At 53.1% G+C, this 26,286-nt stretch overlaps 1 protein-coding gene across 1 annotated transcript; it reads left to right on the forward strand.

Annotated features, from left to right (window-relative positions):
* The first annotated feature begins 1,294 nt into the window (after positions 1 to 1,294).
* Positions 1,295 to 26,286, forward strand: Fgr (FGR proto-oncogene, Src family tyrosine kinase). Its single transcript, XM_055611486.1, has 13 exons — positions 1,295 to 1,393; positions 10,408 to 10,470; positions 12,299 to 12,501; positions 13,064 to 13,166; positions 14,674 to 14,772; positions 20,531 to 20,634; positions 20,786 to 20,935; positions 22,252 to 22,407; positions 22,499 to 22,678; positions 23,011 to 23,087; positions 23,397 to 23,550; positions 24,386 to 24,517; positions 24,608 to 26,286. The coding sequence occupies exons 3-13, from the start codon at positions 12,312 to 12,314 to the stop codon at positions 24,814 to 24,816; spliced, it is 1,554 nt and encodes a 517-aa protein (XP_055467461.1). The 5' UTR covers positions 1,295 to 1,393; positions 10,408 to 10,470; positions 12,299 to 12,311; the 3' UTR covers positions 24,817 to 26,286.

Below are 26,286 nucleotides of genomic sequence, written 5' to 3' on the forward strand. Positions count from 1 at the left end.
GTATCCAGTCTCCCTATGGCTGGGATCCCATGGACCACGATAAACATTTTGTTGGTTAATTGAACACACGGACCAGTGGCCCAGGCCAGCTTAGAGGGTGCTCTGTACTGGTGGAAAAGCTATCATCAGTAGCAGGATGAAGCCACCCTCCCAAAGCCCCTGAGCCTCCCCTACCCCCTCCCTTTCTTCCTCCTCACCCCCACTTCCCATTTGCCTAAGAGAAAAGCAGTTTTGTTTTGTTGTTTTTCAAGACAGGGTTTTACTCTGTGTAGCCCTGGCTGGTCTGGAACTCACAGAGATCCCTCTGCTTCTGCCTACTGGGATTAATGGCACCAAGAAGAGAAGCTTCTTCTCTGCATCTGCCACTTTGGCTCCACACAGCCCCACCCCCCACCCCAGCCCCTGCCAATACGATACATAACCACACCCAACCGCATACTGTGTCCTAGTTGTCATTCTAAAACTGGTCATGGTGTCATTGCCTATAATCAACATAGCCCCCACATCCTTCTGAGCACACCCTGCCCCACGCTTCACCCTCCCCACATAGACTCCCAACCCTCCCCCGCATATCTCTCCCTCCCCAGACAGAGGGGTTTCCCAGGACCTTGGTTTTGAAGGTAATGGGGGGGGGTGAGGCACCTCAGATTGGGGAGGGTTTAGGGAGGATCCCTAAGAGACGCTGTGGTTAAGGACTTTACTCAGCTTCTTTAAAATGTGTGTGTGTGGCTGTGGCCTGATTCGAGCTGATTGTTCTGAAAAGAATTACTCAAAGGCAAGGTCCTTATAGCTACCACCTGTGACTAGTCCACAGGATGGGGTGGCAGAGATTACAGACAGGAGACAAGTTACCTGCAAATCTGGTGACCGCAGTGGAAGGGCAACAGACTATGTGAACTTGAACTTGGACCAGACTCTCCTGACCTGGCTCTGGGTTTCCCACCTGGGAGATGGCGGCGGCGGCGGGGGGGGCGCGCAGTGACGGCCAAAATCCCTCTGTATCCCATTCTAGTGACTAAAGGGGCGGGTCCCTTCAGAGGGGACCTCTGGGAAGGAGCTGGGGTGCAGGGACAGCGCTGGGAAAGCCCATCCGAGGTAACCTTGAAAGGCGGGAAGTGGGAGCCGTCGGACCTGGAATCTGGGGCTCCCTCCGGGCTTTGGGCAGCTGGCTTGGGGCTGAGGCGTGACTGCAAATTCTCCTGCCGCCTCCTCCTCCGCAGCCACCAAAATAAGAGAAGTCCGAGGCGGCTTCCTCCTCCCTACCCAGAGTAGGTGATAGGGACAGAGGCGGGCAGCACCCCACTGCTCCCCCACATCGCCTCTGCGGGCTGCTGAAAGCTAGGGCTGGCTCGCCCCAGAACGGGTCGTCGGCAGCTGGCTCCCCTGGGACCAGGTAGGCGGCCAAACCAGGTGGGGGCTGGCGGGGCAGGTGTTGCCTCGCCTCCGCCCTGGAGGGCTGAACTTGAACGCTGAGAGCTGAGCAAGCTGAGCGAGAGCGGGGACCCCAGCTAGAAAGGGAATGAAGGAAGAAAACTATGGAAACCTGGAAAAGACTGATTAAAACCTGGGGAGAAGGCTGAGGGACTGTGGCGAAGGCAGGCCGAAAGTTTCCCCCGAGAGCCTCACGGGGGAAACTGATGGAATTTGGGAGGAGGGTTGAAAGGGTCGCAGGAAGGAGCGGTGGGCTCCCCTCGAAGGGACTGGGGAGAGCGCTGAGGGGGTTTGAGAGGGAGAATATGGGGAGCAGCTGAGGGGCCTGGGAGAGGGGTAGATAGTTGTAGGTGGGGAAGCTGCAAGGATCAAGAGGGGGTGCTGAGGTCATTCGGGGTTGGAGTCGCTGAGAAGAGAGTCAAGGAGAGTGATTTCTGCAGAATGCGGAGTCCGGACTGCAGTTCTGGGGTCTCAGAGGCCCGCTCTCCGGCTCAGGGCAAGGGGGGGCGCCTGCAGCCCCAGGCCCTCTTGCTGCATCCCTGGGCAGCGGTTCGGGACGCTCTGGGGATTGCTTCCAGGCGCTGGGGGCCTGGATCCTGGTTTCCTGGGGAAGTCCGCGCCCCGGGCACCGACAGACCTCCCTGGGTGCCTCTCCCTACTCGCGGTGGCGGTCTGGGTCCGCGTCCCCGTCGGGATCCGGGAATTGCTGGCAGCCCCGACGGAAATCCTGCTTTTGACCGCGAATGCCCGCAGGGGCTGTTTCCATGGCAACACAGGGCAGGGAGGCCAGTTGGTTCTGGGCTGCTGCGGGCTCTGTGGCTGGAAGCCACGGTCCCCGCCTTCATCCCCATTTTTGGTCCTTGGTCCGAGTCTATTGTGCAACGCGGAGGGAGATGGTGTGGTTTGGTGTTCAGGAATCGGCTGGCTCAGAGACCTCCTGGGCTCTTGACAAGAACGGGCCCTTAATTGCTATGTAGACCGCAGGAGAGTTAGGCTTCTCTGGATCCTGGCTTTCCTCATTGGAACTCTGGGGAGAAACTAGCCCTTCCTGATGATGCCAAAGCTATGCCCAGTGGCACATGCCTATAATAATCCCGGCACTCAGAAAACCGGGGTAGGAAGATTGTCACTAGTTTGAGGCCAGCTTGAGCTACGTGAGCAGAAGAAAGGCACAGGCAGGGTGGGACTGGGGGACAGAGACAGAACAGGGGCAGGGGAGGGGAGAGGAGAGGCTGGAGGCAGAGGCAGAGGCAGGTAGGTGACTCTCTGAGATCAGGCCAGCCTGCTCTACACAGTGAGGTCTTCTCACAGCTTCACAGACAGGGCCTTTGGGGACCAGAACACCGCCCGAGCCTCCTAAATGTCTCGGAGGGCCCATTCACCAGCTGGTCACGCTATGACCACGCTGGAGTCGAGAGCTGTGAGCATCCTCCCTCTATCCTTCCATCGGTGGTGGGAAGGAGGATGGGTTAGCTTAGCAGGAGGGGGCAGAGTCCAGAGCATCTAGACATGACAAAGGAGGTAGCCAAGCTGAGAGCCTGAGCCTACCATCCCTAGTCAAGCTTGTGTGGACCTGGAGTGGGGGATGTGGGGGTGGGGCGGGGTAGGGTGAGGCTCCTGGCTGCACTGCCAGCTCCTGCTCCCTCTGTGGCCTTGCAGTGAATACTGTCAAGCCCGGGTGCTTTTGTGTGGTTGTGGGTACTCCCCATCTGCTCTGCTCTTCACCCTGAGGATGAAGTGACAAGGGAGGTGACCAACCTGGGCAGGCTGGGTGAGGGGCTACGGAGCTGAAGAAGGAAGGAGGAGCCACGTTGCTTCCACACAGCACACTGGGCTGGTCCACGCTGGAACAAGGCAGGATGCCCCATTCCACTCCCGAAAGACTGGGAGATCACAATGTGGAATCTATACTCTTAGTGCCTCAACGCCTACTCCTGGCGGGAAGCCCAAGTCCCAGGCTAGGTAACCCAAAGATTCTTGCTGTAGAGGCTGATGGGAAATTTCCTAAGGCGCATGGAATCGCTTTTTCTTTTTTCTTTTTCTTTCTTTTTTTTTTGAAACAGGGTCTCACTATGTGGTCTTGAGCTCACAGAGGCTCTCCTCAGCCTTAGCCTCCTGAGTGCTGAGATTAAAGGCTTGGGCCACCATCAGTTCTCTCTCTCAAATTATCTGAGACAGGGTTTCTCTGTGTAGCCTGGCTGTCCTGGAACTCATTCTGTAGACCAGGCTGCCTCGAACCCACAGAGATCCACCTACCTCTGCCTCCTGAATGCTGGCATTAAAGGTTCATATGGTGTGTGTCCGGGGGGGTGGGGGGAATTGTTCATACAGCTATGTGAGTCAGCTAGAACCACTTTTACCAGTAACAAGTAGGGAAACCTCAGTTGATACCTAAAGGACCAGGTGGAAGGATGAGCTAGGATCGTGCAAGAAGGTGTCAGGACTGGACCGGGTAGTGTCAGAAAAAGGCGGTTTGAAATGATAGGGAATCAGTGAGAAGTGAGGGCCTCTGCGAGGGAGGTAGTGGCCTGGTCCTGAGGAGAGTATCCGTGCTCAGCGAGAGGACTGTGGGACAGCATGGCAGCGCTCCGTCAGGGCTCCAAGTGTGGCGAGGGATGGCAGTGCCTTCACACCTCAGACTCCTAGTTGCCCCTCCAGCCCAGGTCCGCCCCTGCCCCAAGTTCTGAGAAACCGGAACTCTTGCAGGATGTGGTTTCCTGCCGCTGCCGGAACTCCTAGTTCCTTTTCAGTGAAGTCCTCGGGGTTTACTGGGCTTGCCTCCCACCTTGTCTGGGAACTTCTCTTTCTTCTCTGCCCTGCTCAGCCCCGCACCTCTGCCCACCTCCCCCATCCTCAGAGAGACCTTTGCAAAGAGAGAAGGAAAGGAAAGCTCACTGGTACCCACCCAGTCGTCACACAGACAGACTTTGGACCTCACCCTGACCCTGGTTCTCCCTCATACTTGGAGGTCAGGCTGGAGAAGGCAGAACAGGCCGAGTCTTACATCATCACTTTGACGTGATTTGGGGAAAAATGGCCCTTGGGAAAGGATGAGAAGGTTGGGGCTCTTGTGTCCAGGAACACAGGTATGTGGGAGGCAGGCTCCCTGCCGGCTGTTCAGCTGCCATAAAACAGATTTAGTTGGCCATTGGCCATGTGGGAAGAATGACATTTACCAGTCAGGGACAGCATAACCCTGCCCAGGCTTTGGAGAACCCGGTCACCATGCCAGGAACAGAAAACTGTGGACTGGATTTCACACTCATCTGAATCGCCCGTCGGCCTGTGTGACTTCAGGGAAGCTGCTTTTCTGGTATATTTTAGAGGCGGGTGAACCAGGTGCCCTGGGGGGGGGGGGGGGGCTCTTTGCAGCTGCTGTTCTCAGCCTGCTTGGCCACTGCACGCTGAGCTAGAGCCTCTTTTTCATGAAATCCTTACAGCTGCTCTGCCCAGAGGGTGCAGGTGAGAAACCAGAAGCTCATGTGCCTTGTCCTTCATCCAAGGCTACAGCCTCCCTGAGAACAGGGGTGGGGGGTAGGGAAGTTGAGCATTCAATCCCTGTGGCACAGAGATCACAAGTTCAAGGGGAGGGTTACCGGGAAGGAAGGAGAGAGGGAGGGAGGGGAAAAGGACAAGACAAGAGAGAGAGGATGAGGAAGAGAGAGAGAGGGAGAGAGAGCATGCTTACCACACAGGGGCAGATACTGAAGCGGGCAGCATTGTGGTCCAGGGTTAGACCTTAGCTGTGACATCTGATTTCAACCTTGATAGGGGCTCCTGAATCAATTCCTTTCTTTTTTCTTTATTTCCTTTTCGTTTGTTTTGAGATAGGGTTTCCCTGCGTAGTCCCTGGCTATCCCAGAACTCACTCTGCAGACCTGGCTGGCCTCAAATTCAGGGATCCACTTTCTTCTGTCTCCTCCTCCCGAGTGCTGGGATTAAAGGTGTGCATCCCCACCCCTCGGTTGAATTGATTCCTGTCCCTCAGACTCATCCCTCCGCTCTCATTGGAGAGCGGAGAGTGTAGCGTGCAAGTCTACCCTATTCATAAACAAACCTAAGCATCCGAGTTGCCCTGAACTCTGGCGACCACGTCTTGTGTCTTGCGTCGCTCCCTTTCTGATGTTACAGGAAGCTGAAGTTCACTGCCAGCTAGGAGAGAAAAAACAGGAGGGCCTCGAGATGTGCTGTCTCTCATCCAAGATGGCTCAGCAGCTAATGCCAAGTCTGACAACCTGAGTTTGATCCCTGGGGCACATGTGGTGGAAAGAGAGAATCCGCTCCCACAGGTTGTTCTCTGACCTACACACACACACACACACACACACACACACACAAACATACATGTACACATAGACACATACATACACACATACGTATACATACACATGTGTACATATGCACACATACATATACAAATACACACACCAATATAGAAACAAGAGGAAAAGGGAGAGAGGAGAGGCCGCTTTCGCTCTGTGCCTTAACTAGGCTCTAGACACATTGTGGCAGGGCCGGCACACAGCGGGCCCTCAAAGAGGTTCGCAGTCACGCGTCTGCGGAGATTGCAAAGTCGAAGAGTACGCAGGCTGCCCAAACTGCTGGATTGTTTCACTTCCCAAGTTGCTTAACGTCCCTGTACCTCCGTGTCCTCATCCGGTCAGGGTTGAGAATAAAACTTGCCTCAGGAGGTCACTAAAGAGATCGTGTGTAGACATTTCTTGGCGAGATGCCAGTCACTGTGTAAATGTTTAATAAATTAGCACATTTTCGCTAATAGTTACCGCCACCCAGACTTCTGCAGAGTGCAAAGACTCCCAAGAGAGTCAGTGCTTGATGGCGGGGCTCAGAGGAAGAGGGGAGAGGCCTCTGGCTCTTTCCAGGCAGGTGTTTGAACATATCCGGCTCCCTCTACCCGTCTCTGACTTTCTTCATCTCTGCCTGTCTCTGTCTCTCTCTCTCTGGTTTTTGATGTGTGTATGTGTGTATGTGTGGATATGAGCGTGACTCTACATGCGTGTGGAGCCCGAGGGGCAATGCAGACATCTTCTTAAATTGCTCTCCTTTTATGTAAAAAATTTTAATAATAAAAAAAAAAGTTTATAGTGTGTGGGGCTGGGGAGATGGCTCGGCAGTTAAGAGCATTGGCTGCTTTTCCAGAGGACTCGGGTTCCATTCCCAGCACCCATTCGGCAGCTCACAACTGTCTGTAACCCCTGTTCCAGGTGACCTGACACCCTCACGCAGACATACATTCAGGCAAAACACCCATGCACAGTAAAAGATAAGTAAATAAAGAAATCGTTTTTTAAAAATGGTAAAGGAAAAGTCATAGTATGTACCAGTTGGTGGTGGCCCACACCTTTAATCCCAGGACTCAGGAGGCAGAGGCCAGCCTGGTCTACAAAACAAGTTCCAGGACAGCTAGGTCTGCACAGAAAAACCCTGCCTCAAAACAAACAAACAAACAAACAAACAAACAAACAAACAAACAAAAATTATAGAATGTGTTTGTACGTATGTGCCTGGTGTCCCGGTGCCTACAAACCAGAAGATGTTGGATGTCCCAGAGCTGGATTCACAGATATTGTGAGTCACCATGCGGTGCTGAGAATCGAACCCAGGTCCTCTGGAGGAGCAGACAGACCATCTCTCCAGCCGCTCCTGTTTGGAGACAGGATTTCCTGTGAACCTAGCAGTATACCAACAGGCCAGGGAACCCCAGGAGCCACCCTGTCTCACTTACCCTCACCGTGTACCTCACTTAAGGTTCACAGCACCAGCTTTTTTCACATGGGTGCTAAGGCTAGAACCCCAGCCCCCAGCGCTTGGTGGCAATCCCTTGCCTAACTGAGCCATCTCTCTTATCTCCCCAGTCCCAAAGCCCTTGATTCTGCAGCGCAAAGTCTTGCCATGTTCCCACAGCAGCCTCAAACTTGCTATCCTCCTGCCCGTCCACTTGAATGCTGGGATTATGGAGGCGCACTGCTACGGTCTTCCGGTAGTCAGTCTTTATCTGGAATTTGTGTCTCTTTGCCTCTGGCCGGGCTTCTCTCTGGCAGCCATGTGTTGGCTCACTGACAGGGACTCAGGGGAACTCATTCTCTTCCAGGGCCCAGCCCTCGGGAAGTTGCTCCAGTAGCTCTAAATCAGCCACAGAGGGAATATTTACACCATGGAAATTAGCACATGCTACAAATCAGGACGTGGGGGTTTTGTTGCTGTTTTACCTTTTTTTTTTTTTTATCCCCCTTGAAAATCAGTTTGTGAGGATACCACGCTGTTGTTTTTTGTTTGTTTGTTTTGTTTTTGTTTTTGTTTTGCTTCATCACTGTCTCTCCCGATCTCTCAGTCTCTGCCTCTCTTTCTCCCCATCCTTCCACTGGTGCCTGCAGTCACATTCAGTGTGGCTCCTCCCTGCACTGGGCCTCAAATACACCCTGTGTAACCGTGCCCGAGTCCTTCAGGATACTCACCAGAAAGCCAGGTCCACATGAGACCACTGTGCCCTCCGAGTCTGTGGGTGACATTGCTCTGAGGGCTAATTCTGCCCGGTGGTTACACTGTCAACCCTGCCAGGACTCCTGCTCAGCCCCTAGGGCTTCTATTTGAACCTCCCTCCCTATGGGCTGGCAGAATATGGGAGCTCCCTTGTGGGGGGTATGACCCAGCAATATCAACATTTGTGCCTACGGAGGTCCCCTGGGCTGTTTAAGTTCGAATCCCATAGAGGAGCCTCTGGGTAGGGCTGGCTCTCCAGGAGAGAGCTGTGTACACCCCAGCCAGTCCTACCCAAGCATTGCATTTGCATACGATTTCAGGAATGGCTACAGCTCTTTCTCTGTGACAAGCAATGCAGGGAAATGGCTCAGATTCTAGTCCCAAATGATGGGATTCAGCATGTGTGTGACCTTAGGCAAATATCTAAACATGCTTCAGTTGCTTCCTCAAAAATAATAATATTTAAAACTGGGTTTGTGGTGAGGGTCAGATGAGGTGGTACAGGCAAAGTGTTTGAAGCAGCAGACACACCAGTAAGGGCTATAATTTTTTTGTTTGTTTTCTGAGACAGGGTTTCTCTGTGTAGCCTTCGCTCTCCTGGGCTCACTTTGTAGACCAGGCTGGCCTCGAACTTGAAGTAAAGTGCCTGCCTCTGCCTCCCAGAGTGCTGGGATTCCAGGCGTGTGTCACTGCACCCAGCTAGGGCTATAATTTTTAACTTACTTTTTTTTGTATGTGTGTGTAGACATGTAGTGCGTGTGGATGAGGGCTGTAGGTTGGTGTTCGTGAGTGTGCTACAGTCACGGATGCAGGTGTCTGGAGATCAGTACGGATGAATTTAGGGCCTTTATGGTCTGTGTGCTGCACAGAAAATGCCTATGTCTGAGGCTGTCCACACAAGATCTGTGTAGCTCGGCACAGGGTTTGCCAAGCGTGTCTGTGGTTTTGTGAGACGGGCTTGGCCTTTGCTTTCATGTCACCCCACCTCTGGTCTCCTCTCCTCTGAAACCCCTTCAGCTAGGCCCTGGGGAACACGCTATCTCACCACCTACCTGATCTACCTCCCCTACCTGATCAGCCTGGAATGCTGGGCCCTTTCAGACATACTGGCCCCTCACTCTATTGTGGGCGCGTCCTGAAGTGAAGGGAAGGGCTCTTTAAGGCTGAGTGAATAGAGGCTGTTTTCGGACTGGCCTCTCGCCACAACCTACCTCACAGCTCGTCCCCTCACTTGTGTTATTTCTTCACCTCAACACACCTAGGAGAATGGTTTTGGTGAAGCGTGAGGGGAGATGGATGTTAGTTTAGGACTCTGAGGTAACAGAACCATATGGCCACTAGACCTATTAGATGCTGGGAGACAGGCTTCCTGGGAGCGGGTGAGTATGCCGGTGAGAGACAGCCAGAGGGAGGACCGCATGGGAGCTTTGATCTTCAGGCCCCTAGGGGGGACCCTAGCTGTCCATGGGCTAGCCCCACCCCCACAGTGCTATGCCCCATCTTTGCAAACCAGCCTTCTTCCCTAGCAGTTCCTCTCTGAGTGTTGCAATGGTGGAGTTTTTCAGCAAGGGGCGGGGCGGGGGATGGGGAGGGGTGAGGACCCCTTGCTCAATAACCTTCTTGTGGAGTTGCTCCAAGGACTTGGCTGCTGGGGATGTTTGGCTAGTTCAGACAGCTCTTCAAGAGCCTGTGCTGGCCCCTGCTTCTGACTTGGGCCTCTCCCTAATTCTGGTCTCAAGAAAACTGTCACTTTCCTCCTGGCACCAGAGGTGAGCATCAGGCTGCTGGGATTTGCCCAGGAGGAGGACAGAGGCAGGGTTCTAGGACAAGACTCGTTTTTATTTGTTTCGTTTTTCAAGACGGGGTTTCTCTGTGTGGACCAGGCTGGCCTCGAGCTCACAGAGGTCCACCTGCCTCTGCCTCCCGAGCACTGGGATTAAAGGCGTGCGCCACCGCTGCCCGACTGATAAGGTTCATTTTCAGGATGCGCCGACTGAGTTGAGGTCCGGTGAGCTTAGCACAGCTTGATAGCGCTCCAGTTTGAAAGATGAGCCTGAGCACAACGTAGGAGTGTGTGAGTGTGCTCACCTGAGGAGCATCCAAATGCGCATGTACATATATGTGTAGGCACAGCACCAGAGCTCATCCAAGAGCTGTGATGGCGTGCGGCCATGTTGGCAAGGGCACTCACTCCAGCATGTGCTGGGAGGCTGCAGGGCTGTGCTGGTGTGTGTCTTCCTGCCCTGTCTCAGGTGGGACTGAATGTGCAAGAGTTGGCACGGGGGTATGTGCCCTGTGTGGGGATGAATCTGTAAGTATTCCAAGAGTGGTGGGAGAGAAAACGAAGGTAGAAGTCACGGTGGGACAGAGCTCAGGCCTCCTGGCTTTCTGGAGAGGGTAGGATCTGGGCAGCTGGCTGGCAGGGATACTGGCGAGGCCTTCTTCATCTTGCACGCCGTTCTGTCTCCCCCGCAGGTCTCCTGTGCCTTCCGGGGACTATGCACCGGTCCTACTGACCCAGGAGTAGGGGCCTTCGGGGTGAGTAGGGTGGGAAGTACACGGAGGCTTTTAGGCTCAGGAGACTGGGTAGGGTCGCCTTGCTGGGCCCCACAATGCCTGCCTCGCTGCCCCCTCCTCCTACAAGGGCCCTGTTGCTAGGAAACGGATAGAGGAGCCAGAATGAGGCAGCTTGAGAGGCTGGAGGCTGGACTCATGACAGGAAATGGCCTTGATCCCCCTCTGCGGGGAATCTCCAGGTGCGGGCACACTGCCCTCACTGTTCACCAATGCGCCGATCTGCAGAGGTGTGTTATGAAACACACACATGCGCGAAGAGACAGGTACATGCACGTCCACGTGGGGCGGTGTGCAATCGTGGTCACACAGGCCTGCATGCACACACGTGCACACACACACACACACACCCGACACACAGAGGCAGACCCACGCACAATCACTTGATCCACCATAGTCATATAGACAAGGGTACACACAGCCCAAATACATTTAAAGACAGGAACGCATTTCCGTGTTTGAGATGAGGTCTTATGTATCTTAGGCTCGCCTGAAACTTGATAGGTAGCTAAGACTGGCCTTGAGTTTCTCATTTCCCTGCTTCCTTCTCCTAAATGCTGGGATTTGCAGGACCACACCACCAGGCTGAGTTCATGCAGTACTGGGTATCGAACCTAAGGCTTCATGCATGCTAGGCAAGCACTCTAGCAACTGAGCTATGTCCCAAGATCAGCACATTCATCTACACACAAAGACATTCCCCAAGACGGCATAACACACACACAACAAGCATATGTCTAGAGACACAGAAATACACAGAGGGGAAAAGAAACCCCGTAAAGGAATCACAGAAACACATCAGAGTGACGGGCATCAGAAGTGCACAAACTTGAGTCTGAGACTGGAGAGATGGCTCAGGGGTTGAGAGCCCTGACCGCTCTTCCTGGGACCCACATGGCAGCTCACGACTGTACGTGATTCCAGTTCCAGGGGATCCAAAGCTCTCTTCTGGCCTCCCTGGCACCAGGCATATACATGGAACACAGACGTACCTGCAGGCAAAACACCCAATACACATCAAATAAAATAATTAAAAATAAATCAGCAGCCAGGCAGTGGTGGCACACACCTTTAAACCCAGCACTCGGGAGGCAGAGGCAGGTAGATCTCTGTGAGTTCGAGGCTGGCCTGGTCTACATAGTGAGTTCGAGACTAGCCAGGCATATGCAATGAGACCCTGTCTGGAAAAAGAAAAGCATATAAGCCTTTAGGAGGTGTAAGCAGGATGATCAGGAGTTCAAGGTCATTCTTGGCCACAGAGTAAGTTTGAAGCCAGCCTGAATTACAGACCCTGTAGCTCACCACCAACAAAGAATACAAAACCAGGGGCTGGAGAGGTGGCTCAGCAGTTAAGCGCACTGGCTGTTCTTTCAGAGGACCTGAGTTCATTTCCCAGCAACCACATGGTGGCTCACAACCATCTGTAATGGGATCTGATGCTCTGTTCTGTCATGTCATGCACATGCAGATAAAGCTCTTATATACGTAAATAAATAAATATTAAAAAAAAAAGAATAAGAAGCCAAACACAGCAACTTCCTGATGCGAAAAAAACACCTGAGCTGTTGACCCAGCAGAAATGAGAAGAAAAGCACGGAGAAGCCACACACTCTCTCCAAGCACAGGGATGCAGCTCCGAGGCAGGCCATAGGTGGCACTTACTTAGGAAGACCCCCAGCTGGCTCAGTAGAGTAGAAGCTCCATGCCTGTGCGAGAGTGTGCACACAGACCCGTGTGCGCAGGGTGCTGCGCCAGGCAGGGACCCTGAGTGAGGCCTGTCCCCCTTCTGCAGCAGGGTACCTGGAATGGGCTGTTCGTTCTGCAAGAAGCTTGAGCCTGCATCCAAGGAGGATGGTGGCCTGGAAGGGGGCTTCAGGAGCCCAGAGCTGGAAGAACGCTACTACCCTGACCCCACTCAAGGCCGGTCCGCGTCCTTCTCTCCCCAGCCCGCCAGCCCTACTTTCCTTAATTCTGGCAATACCAGAAGCATCTCAGGTGGGTCGCTAGGGCTAAGAGAGCTGCTGCCTGGGCTCTGGGGAAACAGGACCGGGAGACGCAGGCTTGTCTCTAGAAGTCTCTGGAATGATACGGGAGACACAGCTCCATGCTCTAGCTCACAACAGCTAGGTCAGTGTATGTAAGTCTACTCGAGAGTCTGGTTTGGGTCTTTTTCTGTCCAGAGACCCCAGTAACAACTGCAAGTAGCAAGTTGGAAGAATGAGGCAGGAGCTTGATGAATTTCTCTCACCTACACACACACATACAAACACATACTTCTATCCTCTTAAGTGTCACTTTAAAAGGTGAGACTTCTTGGTGGGAAAGCAACTTGGGGACTTTCCAGGGTAAGAGGAGCTTGAGGCTGTTTGTCCTGGACCTAGCGGGGCAAGCTGTGAAACTCAAATGGTTTCAAAAGCCCCGCTGGTCCCTGAACTCCTTCAGGAACGTAGGCATTGTAATGATGGACAGGCACAGCGCCCAGCTCTGGGGAGGGCACTGGTACCCAGGGATGCAGTCTCCTTGGTTCCCACTCTACTGAGCGCCTCTGACTCTGCAGGGACCGGAGTTACCACATTCGTTGCCCTGTATGACTATGAGGCCAGGACGGAGGATGACCTCACCTTCACCAAAGGCGAGAAGTTCCACATCCTGAACAACACGTAAGTGAGTGGTCTACCTAGCTGAGGGCGTGGCCTGGGCCAGGAGCAAGCCCCTAAGGGGACAAAACGGATCCCTGTCTAGAAAGTATACATATATGTGCCAATAAAAGGCATGGGTGAGGACTGGGGGTATGACTCAGGGTTTCATCTAAAGCATTGAAAACAAACGGCACTAGTGAGGGCTGGAGAGATGGCTCAGAGATTAAGAGCCCTAACTGTTCTTCTAGAGGTCCTGAGTCCAATTCCCAGTTAACCACATGGAGGCTCAACCATCTATAATGGGATCTGGTGCTCTCTTCTGGCATGCAGGTGTACATGCAGGCAGAATACTGTATACATAACAGATAAATAAACTTTTTTTAAAATGTCATTAAGAGGAAGCCCTAAGTGGATGCTTCCCGCCACAGGGAGAGGGTAGGTGAAGGACTTGGGACACCAGCAGAATACTAAGCTGGGTACTTAGGTGGCTGTGATCGAGAAATGCTTCCTAGAGAAGACACTTTTTTGGTTTTGTTTTTTCGAGACAGGGTTTCCCTGTGTAGCCTTGCCTGCCCTGGACTCACTCTGTAGACCAGGCTGGCCTTGAACTCACAGAGATCTGCCTGCCTCTGCCTCCCAGGTACTGAGACTAAAGGTGTGTGTGGCCACTTTCCAGCTTCCTGGAGATTTTAAAACTAAGACTAGAAAAATAAGTAGACAATGAAGGAGGAGGTGAGAAAGGAGAGAGCAAGACAAAACAAGGAGTTCTAGAAAGCTCCGTGTGGTTGCATGTAGATAAATCACATGAATGAGGGGCAGGGCTGGGAAGAGGGCCCGGTGGGTAGAGGGCCAATCACCAAGCCTAGCCGTATGAGTCTGACCCCTAGACCCCCACATGGTGGAAAGGAGAAAACTGGCTCCTGCACCTTGTCTTTTGACCCCTGCACACATAACTACACACATCCTACAAAAAAAACAAAAACAAAAATATTAAAACTAAAAATTGGGCCAGGCATGGTGGCGCACACCTTTAGGCCCAACACTCAGGAGGCAGAGGCAGGCGGATCTCTGTGAGTTTGAGGCCAGCCTGGTCTACAAAGTGAGTGCCAGGACAGCCAGGGATACCCAGGGAAACCCTGTCTTGGAAGAAAAAAAAAAAAAAAAAAGGAATAGAAAGCAGAAGTTGGAGATGTAGGCAGGTTAGTATCCATAGGCTTTTAAAGCTGTGTTGTCAAGCCTGAATTTTATCCAGAAGGAAACCTGTAGCCACTGGGAGCTTCCAGTGGGGAGGGAACCTAGCCAGCATCTACCTGTTCAGTGGAAGAACAAGAGGAAGAAGGAATCCCCAAACACACTCCCTTTTCAGGTGACATCAGTTAAGGCAGCTGCAGTAGACGGGAGACAGGCAGATCAAAGCTCTTGGAGTGGGGAGGGATTGAGGGTGAGGTTTGGCAGAGTTACTCTGCAGCTAATGTGGCCCTGCCTGGGCCCTGAGTGCTGCTGACACCCCTGTGTTCTGTGTCCACAGGGAAAGTGACTGGTGGCAGGCTCGGTCCCTGAGCTCTGGACACACTGGCTATGTTCCCAGCAACTACGTGGCTCCTGCGGATTCCATCCAGGCTGAAGAGTGAGTGGGGTTGGGGCTGGCCCTGTGGAGAAATTCCTAGTGTCTAATTCCCAAGGCCATCTCTTGGGAAATGACTGCCTCGCTCTGAGCCTGCCTCCGCATCTGCAATGTTATAAGGTTGCTGCAGAGCCAAAAGAAGATGGCCATGGTGGCAGTAACAGCACAGAGCGCCTTACAGCGGTGCTGTGGTCTGTAAGTGAGCAGCTTCTGTGTGGTCGAGCTAGAAACTCTACCCTTCTGTTTTACAAATGAGGAAGCTGGTCAACAGTGGAGGTGCACATCTTTAATCCTAGCACTTGCTAGGGAGAGGCAGGTGGCTCTCTCTGAGCTTGAGGTTAGCCTAGTCTACATAGTGAGTTCCAGGCCAGCTGGAACCATTGTCTGAAAAAAAAAAAAAAAAAAAGAGCCAAGCTGGGTGGTGGCAGTGAATGCCTTTAATCCCAGCAGGAGGCAGGCAGATCTTTGTGATTTCAAGGCCGGCCTGGTCTACAGAGTGAGGTCCAGGACAGAAAGGGCTGCACAGAAAGGGCTGCCTATAAACAAACAAACAAACAAACAAGTAAATAAATAAATAGAAACAAATGAGGAAGCTGAAGCACAGAAACGGTGAATATTCTGCCCAAGTTCTCCTAGTTAGTAGTGTGTAAAGCTGGTGTGTGAATTCAGCTAGACACACATCATGTGCTGGCCGGCATATACATTGCCTGTCTGTATTAACATTAACATTAGGACAAAACCTATCTATGTGTTACCTATGTCTGTGTGTGTGTATGCATGCATCTACGTATCTATCTGTCCATGTGGCTATGTATCTATCTCAGCAGAGAGAATGTAGATTTATAGGGAAAAGGTGAGAAGACTCCGGAGAGCGGGAGGGGTGCCCAGGGAGTGCTGCCCACGAGCTTGTTTCAAATATGTAGTGGATGGGAGCTGGAGAGGAGCCCAGCGGTCTGCAGTGCTTGCTGCCCTTCCAAGGCGTGGAGTTTGGTTCCCAGCACCCAAGGTAGCCACAACCATCTGTAACTCCAGCTGTAAGGGAACTGATGCCCTCTTCCGGCTTCTGCAGGCATGTGCTCGGAAACACACACACACACACACACACACACAGCAAACACTCACACAGACATACACACATAAATAGTATAATAATAATAAACCTTTTTGTTTGTTTTGTTTTTGAGACAGTTTCTCTGTGCAGCCCTGGCTATCCTGGAACTCACTCTGTAGACCAGGCTGGCCTCCAACTCACAGAGATCCACCTGCCTCCGCCTCCCGAGTGCTGAGTTTAAAGGTGTGCGCCTCTACTGTCCAGCCATATAAATTTTTTAAAACCTAAAAAGTGTTGGGCTGGGAAGATGTCTCAGCTCTTAAGAGCATTGGTTTCTTTTCCAGAGGTCCTGAGTTCCATTCCCAGCAACCATCTGATGACTCACAGCTACCTTTAAGATAGGATCTGACCCCCTTTTCTGGGGCACAGGTGTACAGACATAATACTCATCAACATAAACAAATCTGTTTTAAGAAAGATATCTCATCTTTTTTTAAAGGCACCGGGGTGTGCCTCACATGGTAGGGTTGAGTGTGGAGGAGGCACGAGGCCTTGGGTCTGATTCCCCAGCACCAAACAAAATCAACCATGGTGGCCCTTGTCTATGATCCCAGAATGTGGGTTCAATGTGACGTAGTGAGTTTTAGGCCAGCCTGCCAAAAGATGAGATCCCGTCTCAAACAAAGCAAAACAAAACAAATATCCCACGAAAACAAAGCAAAGCAGGGTCGTAGAGATGGCAAGACCGCCGGACCCAGATTCAGTCTCCAGAGCCAGAGTGGTGGTTCATACCAGTAACTCCAGTCCCAGGGGATCTGACGCCCTCTTTTGGCCTCTGCAGGCACCAGCCATGCGTGTGGTGTGTGGACATACATGCAAGCCAAACACTCATATGAATAAAATTAAATTAAATCTAAAAATAAGCTAATGACACCGAGGGTGCATGTTTCATATGAGAACGGCTTGCAAGGGGATAATATTTAAAGTGAATTTTATTAGGCAGGCAGAGAGGCTGGAGTGTATCTTAGCCTGTTCGAGGCCCTAGATTTCATTCATCTTCACACCCTCCTCCCCAAAATGGAAGAACTGGACTGGGCATGTGTCTTAGGGTTTCTATTGCTGCAATGGAATACCATGACCTCAAAGCAAGCTGGGGAGGAGAGGGTTTATTCAACTCACACTTCCACATTGGGTTCATCACCACAGGAAGTCAGGACAGGAACTCAGCAGGGCAGGAACGCAGAGGCAGGAGTGATGCAGAGGCCGTAGGGGGTGCTGCTCACTGGCTTGCTCCCTCTGGCTTCCTCTGGCTTCCTCAGCTTGCTTTCTCATAGAACCTGGAACCGTCAATCCAAGGATGGCACCAGCCACAGTGGGCTGGCCCTCCCCCACTGATCACTTGCTGAGAAAATTCGTAACGGCTGGATCTCATGGAGGCATTTCCTCAACTGAGATTCCTTCCTCTCTAGCTTGTGTCGAGTTGACACAAAACCAGCACATTCAGCAGTTTTGTAATCACGTGCCTGTAATCCCAGCATCTGTAGTGAACTTGAGGATAGCCTGGGCTACATGCGACTCTATCTCCCCAAACACAATCCAAAACCAGAATGAGAATCCTCGGGACTTGGAGTCTGGTTTGTTGTTGGGCTATGGGAGGCGAGAGGAATTAAGGCTGAGCCAGTCTCTTTTGAAGAAGCAAGTTAGGTGTGGTGCCGATCACTAAAACGGGGGACACGGGAGCAGGTGGAGGCACATGGTTCTGGAGGGATTGCTTTGAGGTCTGTGGAGAGGAACGCTTTCTACAGGTGAGGGAAGCTGCCAGAAGCTAGACCAGGCTGTGCTGTGCATGAGAGGTGGCTGGCCGTGTCACTCCATTATCGCAGAGGAAGGGGCACCTGTTCCTAGTTGTCACGGAGGCACTGCCATTTGTTCTGTGTAGCCCTGGCAGATGGCACACCGGTGCTGGCGGGAACGGAGACTCCGTCTGAGTGGAGAGGACAATCAAAGCTGCCCAGTAGGAAGAAGGAGGAAGAGAGTGAGACACAGAGTGGTCCTAGGACCTGACTCTGAGGTTGATCTTGGAGAAGGAGACCCGGGAGAAGTCAGGGCCAGGCCAATATGGAATAACCAGGGCTGGAGGAGAAATTTCTGAAGACAGGAGAGGGGGTGTCTGAGGCTCCCTTTGTCTCTGGCAATGGGGTGATCTTCATAAGGCACCTTTGTTGCATGGGCAGTAAAAACCGGGCAGGACAGCAGAGTCCAGGAAGAAGGGAGATAGTGAAAGGGGAGGAAGTATTGACCCAAGAGAGAAAAATGTGCGTCGAAGTGAAGGCAAGGTGAGAAGCCCAGGGCCAAGCATGCAGCGATGGCTTAGCAGGGAAAGGCCCTGGCTATCAAGCCTGATGATCTTTTAATCTCCAGAACCCACACAGTGAAAGCAGTGAAGGCCAACATGCACAGGTTATCTGCTGACTTTCGCTCCTTTGTCATAGCAGAAATGCACGCACAAAATAAACACACAAAGTGCAATGATTTTCTGTTTAAATTTTCTGTTTCGATTCCCAGCACCCACGTGGTGACTCATAACCCTCGCTAACTCCAGTTTCAGGGACTCTGATGCTCTCTTCTGGCCTCCATAGACCCTTGCACTCACGTGCATGTGTGTGTGCAGTAAAACAAAACAAAACAACAACAACAACAAAACCTTTTAAAGTATAGCAGTTGTAGGACTCAGAATTCCCCTCCAGGAAGGAAGAAGGTGTGTGTTTAGAGGTTGATGCATGGACAGTTTCAGGGGCTGTTCGTGGGGTGAGATGGGGTTCCTTGAGCAGAGGGTCATGGGCAAGTCCAGAGCATAAGTGGAGTGAGGCCAGATTGTGGAGAGCGGAAGGAAGTGTGAAGGATGGAGGAGGGGGGTGATGCCAGAACACCAGGCGGTTGGGGCTCATGTGTGTCCACAGCCGGGGCAGCATGGCGATGCCTAGATCGTCAGCATGGTGATGTCTAAAGTGCCTGATGCTGAGGCCTGGTTAAGGCCACAGGCCTGAGAGTAGACAACTTGGGTTCCCGTTTTGGCGTCGAGGTAGGGCCTCAGGGAAGTTGCTTAACCACGAGGTAGCTGGTTCAGTTTCCTCATCTGTCTTGCAAGTTTAAGCGCGACACCTCCCTCTGAACACTATTAGCGGGTACATTTAGGTTCAGGGCTGGCGTTGACCACAAAGGAAGTGCCCAGCCTGTTAAGGCGTGGTTTTTATTTGGAAGCGAGGCCTTGCTCTGTAGCGTAGGCTGTCTCACACTTGGGGTCTCATGCTCCTCAGAGCTGAGTTACTTGTTGATCCTTAGGGACGTCACTAATGTCCTGGCTGTGGGAGGAGGAGGGCTTTGACAAATTTTGACAGTGGTACAAAGGCCTTCAGTCATTTCTCCTTTTTAGAGGGGGAGGGGAGGGTAGCTTTTTTTGAGACAGGGTTTCCTCTGTGTAGCCCTGGCTGTCCTAGAACTAGCTCTGTAGACCGGACTGGCCTTCAATCACTGAGATCCACCTGCCTCTGCCTCCCTGAGTGCTGGGATCACAGGTGTGCGCCTCTGTCCCTGGCTCATCTCCCTTGATTTGAAGACAGTGTTTCTTTCTGTTGAGCTCAGGTGGCAGGGTCACTCTACCGATCAGATAAGGCAGCAGCAGCGGGCTCTTCACAGCCTCCGTGGTCATTTCAGCCCCGCCCCCCTTACAGGCACAGTTAGCTTGAGGCTACAGGTTTCTCAGAGAGCATCAAGAGGGGAAAGAATTTGGGGTTAGGGTGCGGTAGAGGTCTGGATGATCGCCTGGGGTGGTGAGAAAGAGCTAGGGCGAGGGAGGGCTTTAGGCTGTCCACGTCAGCTAGCCCGGTGGGCCAGTCAGTTCTCCTCTGATCCCTGAGTTCAGAACGGGTCGTGGAAAGTCCTCGTGAGATGAGTTGAGGGCCCTGTGGTACCTGAAAAGGTCGTCAATGACTCGGGTCTACCGCTTTTTGTTTGTTGTTCGTTGGAGACAAGGTCTTACTAGGTAGCCTGGACTGGTTTGGGACATCTGCCTGCCTGTGCTGGGATTAAAGCCATGCACCACCACTGCCCGGCTCTTTTTTGTTTTTTGTATTTTTTTTAAGGTAGGGTCTCACCATGTAGCCCTGGCTGGCCTTAGAACTTGCTACGTAGACCAGGGTGGCCTCAAACTAAGAGCTGTCCCTGCCTCTACGTCCTGATTGCTGGGACTACACTACCACACCAGGAAGATTCTAACCATTTGGGGTTTTGTTTTGGTCTGTTTTTTTTTTTTTTTTTTTTTTTTTGAGACCGGGTTTCTCTGTATTCCATTGGCTGTCCTGGACTGGCTCTGTAGACCAGGCTGGCCTTGAACTCACGGCGGTCTGCCTGCCTCTGCCTCCCTGAGCACTGGGATTAAAGGCATGCATGCGCCATGACTCCTGGCAGATTCTAACAATTTTAAGAGGTAGTGGGTAGAAAGAAGCCTGGTCTTTCTTACACATCTATTCTGTGTGCCTGGCACTTTTCCGTTTCCCTTCTCTGTGATCCTTTTACTCAGGCCATGAAGCCGATTAGAACAGCCCATTTCTCAGGTGAGGAAACTGAGGCTTGGCTTGTGAGGTGACTTCCTGGGAAGATGAACTGGGGTTTGCAGAGAATGTGCCTGACTCTGTCTGCTTTTCCTAACAGGTGGTACTTTGGGAAGATCAGCAGGAAGGATGCAGAGAGGCAGCTTCTCTCGGCTGGCAACCCTCAGGGGGCCTTTCTCATTCGGGAAAGTGAGACCACCAAAGGTGGGTTAGCATGCCATACCACCAGCCGTTAAGGTCAGCGGGGGAGTGCTTGGGTGAGGGCCAAGCGGAGGGGCAGAGCTAAGATGGAGTCTGGGCATTGCCTTTGGGGCCTGCTCTTGGAGAGATGGATTAAGGGACCCTTCCCACACAGGTGCCTACTCCCTATCCATCCGTGACTGGGACCAGAACAGAGGCGATCACGTGAAGCATTACAAGATCCGGAAGCTGGACACGGGGGGCTACTATATCACCACAAGGGCCCAGTTCGAATCTGTGCAGAACCTGGTCCAGCACTACATGGGTGAGCGGCTCAGAGGGACCATAAGTTAGCCAGGCTGGCTCGGCAGCACACGCCTGTAATCCCAGCACTAAGAGTTCGGGGCCAACCTGGACAACGAAATGTTCTCCCAGAGAAGTAGTGGCCAGGATCCTGTTCTGTGTTGGATTCTAAGGAAACTGAGGCCCAAAGCGGCCATGACAAAGCAATGCCTCCTAATGTTTGAATAGGGAATTGGAGAGTTTCTTGCTTCCAGACCTAAGCCTGTGCAAACTTTAAAAAAAAAACACACACACACATTTTATTTATCTGGGAGGGGGAGGGACTCATGTGTGCCAGACTATGGGTGTGCAAGTCAGAGGACAATCCGTGAAAATTGACTCTCTCCTTCAACCAAGGGGGTCCTGGGAATGACACTCATGTCATCAGGGTTGACGGCGGACACGCTTGCCTGCTGAGCCATTTTGCCGGCTCCGGTCTATGGAAACTTTGTGGGGCCTTTGTTGTTGTTGTTGTTGTGTGTGTGTGTGTGTGTGTGTGTATGGTACTTCTGAGACACAGTCACCATCCTAGGCTCTAAGCCAGTGGTCTTCACCCTTCCCAATGCCGCGACCCTTTAATCTAGTTCCTCACGTTGGGACGCCCCTCCCCCAACCATAGAATTAGTTTTGTTGCTACCTCCTAACGGTAATTTTGCTGTTGTTTGGAATCATAATGTAAATATCTGTTATGGAACTGATGCTCTCAGCGGCAGGCTGCAGAAGCCAGTCTGAACTCTGAGAAGACTCTCTGGCTGTGCTAGTTGGATGGCAGGAACATGGAGGAAGGAGAAGTTGCTTGGGCAGCTGCGGCCACTGCCCAGGCAGTAATAGTGGCCAGGCAGAATCAGCGACCGCAAGCAAGCAGAAGCTAGTGATTCTGAAGCTCAGCAGAAGGCGGCATAGACCTGACCAACGGAGGCCTGGTTGTGGGGTTTAAACCACAGTGATCCATCTAGGACCAAAACCCAAGTGTGGAACCCAGGCAACAGCATTGCCTAGGATGAGGCCCATAGCAGGAACGGGCCCAACTCCACAGTTTTGCCTCAGAAACGTATCTTCCTTTTCACCTGTTGCAACCGGTCCTTCTCCTTAAAAGCCTGGCGGGAGGCCACCTCCGTAATGTTCCCACAGGGATCATCTCCCTTTCTTTTCTGGCTGTGACCTCAAATATGAACTAGCTACTTTTTGAGACACTTTGTCTATGGCAGCTAAGCTTTAGCTCTGATGCCAGGCTGTGGTAAAATTTCAGAGTCTCATAGCTTTCATTTGTGACCTCCCCCCTTTCCGTCCATCCTCCAGAAATGAACGACGGTCTGTGCTACTTGCTCACGGCGCCCTGTGCCACCATGAAGCCCCAAACGCTAGGCCTGGCCAAGGATGCCTGGGAGATCAACCGGAGCTCCATAACGCTTGAACGCAGGCTGGGCACCGGCTGCTTTGGAGACGTGTGGCTGGGTACGAAGATGTCAGGAGCCAGATGGGGGTTGGGGAAGGGAGTGCTGGGGTCTGGGGAGAGGGTCTTGACGAGTACGCGGCCACCGAGCAGGCACTTGGAACTACAGCACGAAGGTGGCGGTGAAGACGCTGAAACCGGGCACCATGTCCCCGAAGGCCTTCCTGGAGGAGGCGCAGATCATGAAGCTGCTGAGGCATGACAAGCTGGTGCAGCTGTACGCGGTGGTGTCGGATGAACCCATCTATATCGTGACGGAGTTCATGTGCTACGGTGAGGGGGCGGGGCGGGCGGGGCCAGGCTAGGAGGCGGGGCCATCCCAGGTTGCTGGGCCTCCTCTGGCGGGAAGGTGGTTAGTTAGCCGACCAGTGGACCCATTTGAGCAAACCAGAGCAGGGTCCCGGCTGAGACGGGACCCAGGGAGGAGTCTAGGTGGGGCGTGTCCAGGGGTTCACGGGTGGAGACGGAACAGGAAGGTTGATCTTGGTGAGAGAGCTGGGACGGAGGCGAGCGAGGCTAGATTAGCCCGGCAGGTGCAAGGCCAATACAGAGAAGAACTGGGAGAGTAGGGGCTTGCTGCTGATCTTCTGGCTGCTTCTCCCTAGGTAGCTTGCTGGATTTCCTAAAGGGTCGAGAGGGCCAGAACTTAAGGCTGCCCCATCTAGTAGACATGGCCGCCCAGGTAGGCTGGGCCAGCAGGCTGCCCCTCCCGGACCTCCCTCCTATTATCCTCTCATGAACCCTTGTGCCTTCAATACACCTAGAACTGCAGCCCAGCCCACCTCACGAGCTCTGAGACCCGGGGCGGGAAGACGCTGTGGAGTCTCCGCATGCGCACTGGGCTGCGGTGCTGGGAGGAGAGGGGGTGTCCGCGGGACGGTGGGGTTTTCAGGTGACGCCCACCCCCCTCAGGTGGAGTTACGCTACCGGAAGTCCACGTTGACCCCTGCCCCCACGCCCCCACCCCCATCGCTCCCTCTCCGCCTCCTAGGTGGCTGAAGGCATGGCCTACATGGAACGCATGAACTACATCCACCGGGACCTGCGAGCAGCCAACATCCTTGTGGGGGAACAGCTGGTGTGCAAGGTCGCCGACTTCGGGCTGGCACGCCTCATAGAGGATAACGAGTACAACCCCCGCCAAGGTGACAGGCCCCGCCCCGCCCCGCTAGAATCCAAAAGCTCTAAGGGGCTGCCAGGCACCCCCCTCAGTCAGAAACCCTTCCCCAACCCTGCTGACCCCAGACGCCCCCATCCTGATGTGGATCAAACGCGGTTCTGGGTTCAAGTCCCCCCTCAGACAGTGGCTACCCACAGGTCTTGAGTTACCTGACTTCCGTGAGTTGCCATTGCTGACGTATACATTGAAAATAGCTAGACCACGGTCGGCCAGTACGCGTTTACCAGGCATGGCTCAGTCTCCTCAAACAGACAGCAGAGCATTAAGGCACCGTGGCCGGGGCTGTAGCCGGAAGGCCTCGTGCGGATCCCAGCCGCTTGCTGGTTGTGCTAGCTGGGCGAAGAACTTACCCAGCATCTTCTCCTCACTAGTGAGATGAGGCCAGAGACGGTCCGGGCTCAGTGTGTTAACAGTGCAGGTGTTAACAGCACCGAACGCGCTACCCGGGCCTGAGGGATATGACTCGGGGGAGAATGCTTGCTTAGTGGAGGGGGAACCGACTCTGCCCTCAGCCCCTTAAACCCAAACCAAGACAAATGAAACTGTGACCAGCGTTTAGTGACAGCTAGAGCCGCTCTAATATCTTGTCACAAGAGGCACAACCACACGTGAAAAGAGCCCGGCATGGTACCAGACACATAGGTGCTGACTACAGACAGCGGGTCTTTCCTGCCAAGCACAGAGGCGTCTATGCTCAGGGTCCCCGAGATGCCCACCCCTGAAGTCCTCATTCTCGTGATCTAGCAGTTTCCAGGACCCTCCCCCATCATTAACCAGACCTTCCCCCCCAACATCTCCAGGGACCAAATTCCCCATCAAGTGGACAGCCCCAGAGGCTGCCCTCTTCGGCAGATTCAGTGTCAAGTCGGACGTGTGGTCTTTTGGGGTTCTGCTCACTGAGCTGATCACCAAGGGCAGAGTTCCTTACCCAGGTGAGCTGGGGGCTGGGGGTGTGGTCACGGGGGAGGGAGGGCCTTCTCTACCCCTCTCCTTGCACTGGCTGACAGAGCTCCACCCCTCAGGCATGAACAACCGGGAAGTGCTGGAGCAGGTGGAGCACGGCTACCACATGCCGTGCCCCCCGGGCTGCCCCGAGTCCCTGTATGACGTCATGGAGCAGACCTGGCGCCTGGATGCCGAGGAGAGGCCCACCTTTGAGTACCTGCAGTCTTTCCTGGAAGACTATTTCACCTCCACAGAACCACAGTACCAGCCAGGAGACCAGACGTAGCCTGGCTGGGTGCCGACAACCCTCTGGGAGTATCTACCTGCCCTTGCCAACCTCCAGGGCTCTCTGGTCCCAGTGCTCCCGGACTTGGAGCCCTGTGGAATCCTCGCACATCAGAAGAAGGCCAGAGGCTCTGAACCCATTTTATAGATGGGGCGAACGGAGGCCAGGAACTCATCTCTTACCTTCTCTGACCCAAGCACTCTTTCTTCCCTTCCCCCCATGCCCCATCCAAATATCTGTTGCACCTTGCTCATTCTACAGATGAAGTCAATGGGTGCTCAGAGCTCCTCTCTCACACACTCTGACCCCAAGCACCATTTTTCCTGTCCCACTAGGCTCCTGCATACTGTTGGTCCCTCTCTTCCATCTCCTAAAATTACTGCTACTACTCTGTCCAGTTATTTATGAAATTCTATGTCGCTTCCTTCCCTTCCCTTTTCCTGGTGATTTCCCACCCCTTGTCAGCCTGCTCCAGCCCTGGCCCTAAGAATTCAATTACTGCTCTCGGTTCTCTTGGGTTTCTCTAAGTTTCGAGGACAGGGAACATCTTTGCTTGATACCCTTTCCTGCAGTCGGGACGCTGTGGTCCGGGCCCAGGTCTGAGGGAAAGAGCTGTGGAAGGCTCAGCACCTCTCTGGGTAACGTGTACCTGTCTATTCATTATGTGAGGAAGAACAACGAGATGTGAACACCGAGCCATGGAAATTCCCTGCGCCATCCTTGGGGAGGCCTCAGGAGGTGAACAGGACAGCTTTGGCTATTGGGGGGAGGGCAGGACAGGGCAGTGAGCAGTTCCCTCTTGCCTACTAACCACAAGGTACCCAGTGTGTGGAGCTTCAGAAGGCTCCTAAGTCCACAAGTCAGTTCACCACCAGTTGAGAGACACAGAACAGGCCATCGGAAACAGACGAATAGAGCTTTGAACCTGCGGACAGCTAATTCCGCACCTGAGTTCAGCTAATTTTCCACTCACCCTGGGACAGTCTTAGGCCTCCCACAGAGGCACGGAGAAGAATGCAACAGACCCTCTGCTGCTGTCGGGTTCCCCAGAACAGGGCAGGGGGAGGAGGAAGGGAAGAGGCCTAGCTCACGGGACCTCACCACGGGAGGTCCCCTCTACCCCAGTGGGCTCTTGGGGACTTTGGAAGTATCTTTACTTATTACGGTGTCTGGCAGACCTACTAGCTGGGTCCTCCTCAGAGAAGCTGGGAGCTGGCAGGCCTCGATTTGGAAACCAGGAGAGTGGGAAGTATGGATTCCTGTCTCTGCTCTCAGGAAACACTGATTGGCCCTCTGACTTATTGATGGGGGAGGAGGAGAGCCTGGGAGTTGGGAGTCGCTGGTGCCCTAGGCAATTACTAAGAATCTACTCTGATGGGCCCTTTGCTGAGCAGGACCCTGGTAAAAATGAGCAAGATTATTCCTGTCCTGGAAGAGTTCCCTTGGGTGAAGAGATAATAAATAATAAAT

Source organism: Psammomys obesus, unplaced genomic scaffold (assembly GCF_907164565.1).
Source record: "Psammomys obesus unplaced genomic scaffold, mPsaObe1.curated_primary_1811, whole genome shotgun sequence".
NCBI classification, from domain to species: Eukaryota; Metazoa; Chordata; class Mammalia; order Rodentia; family Muridae; genus Psammomys; species Psammomys obesus.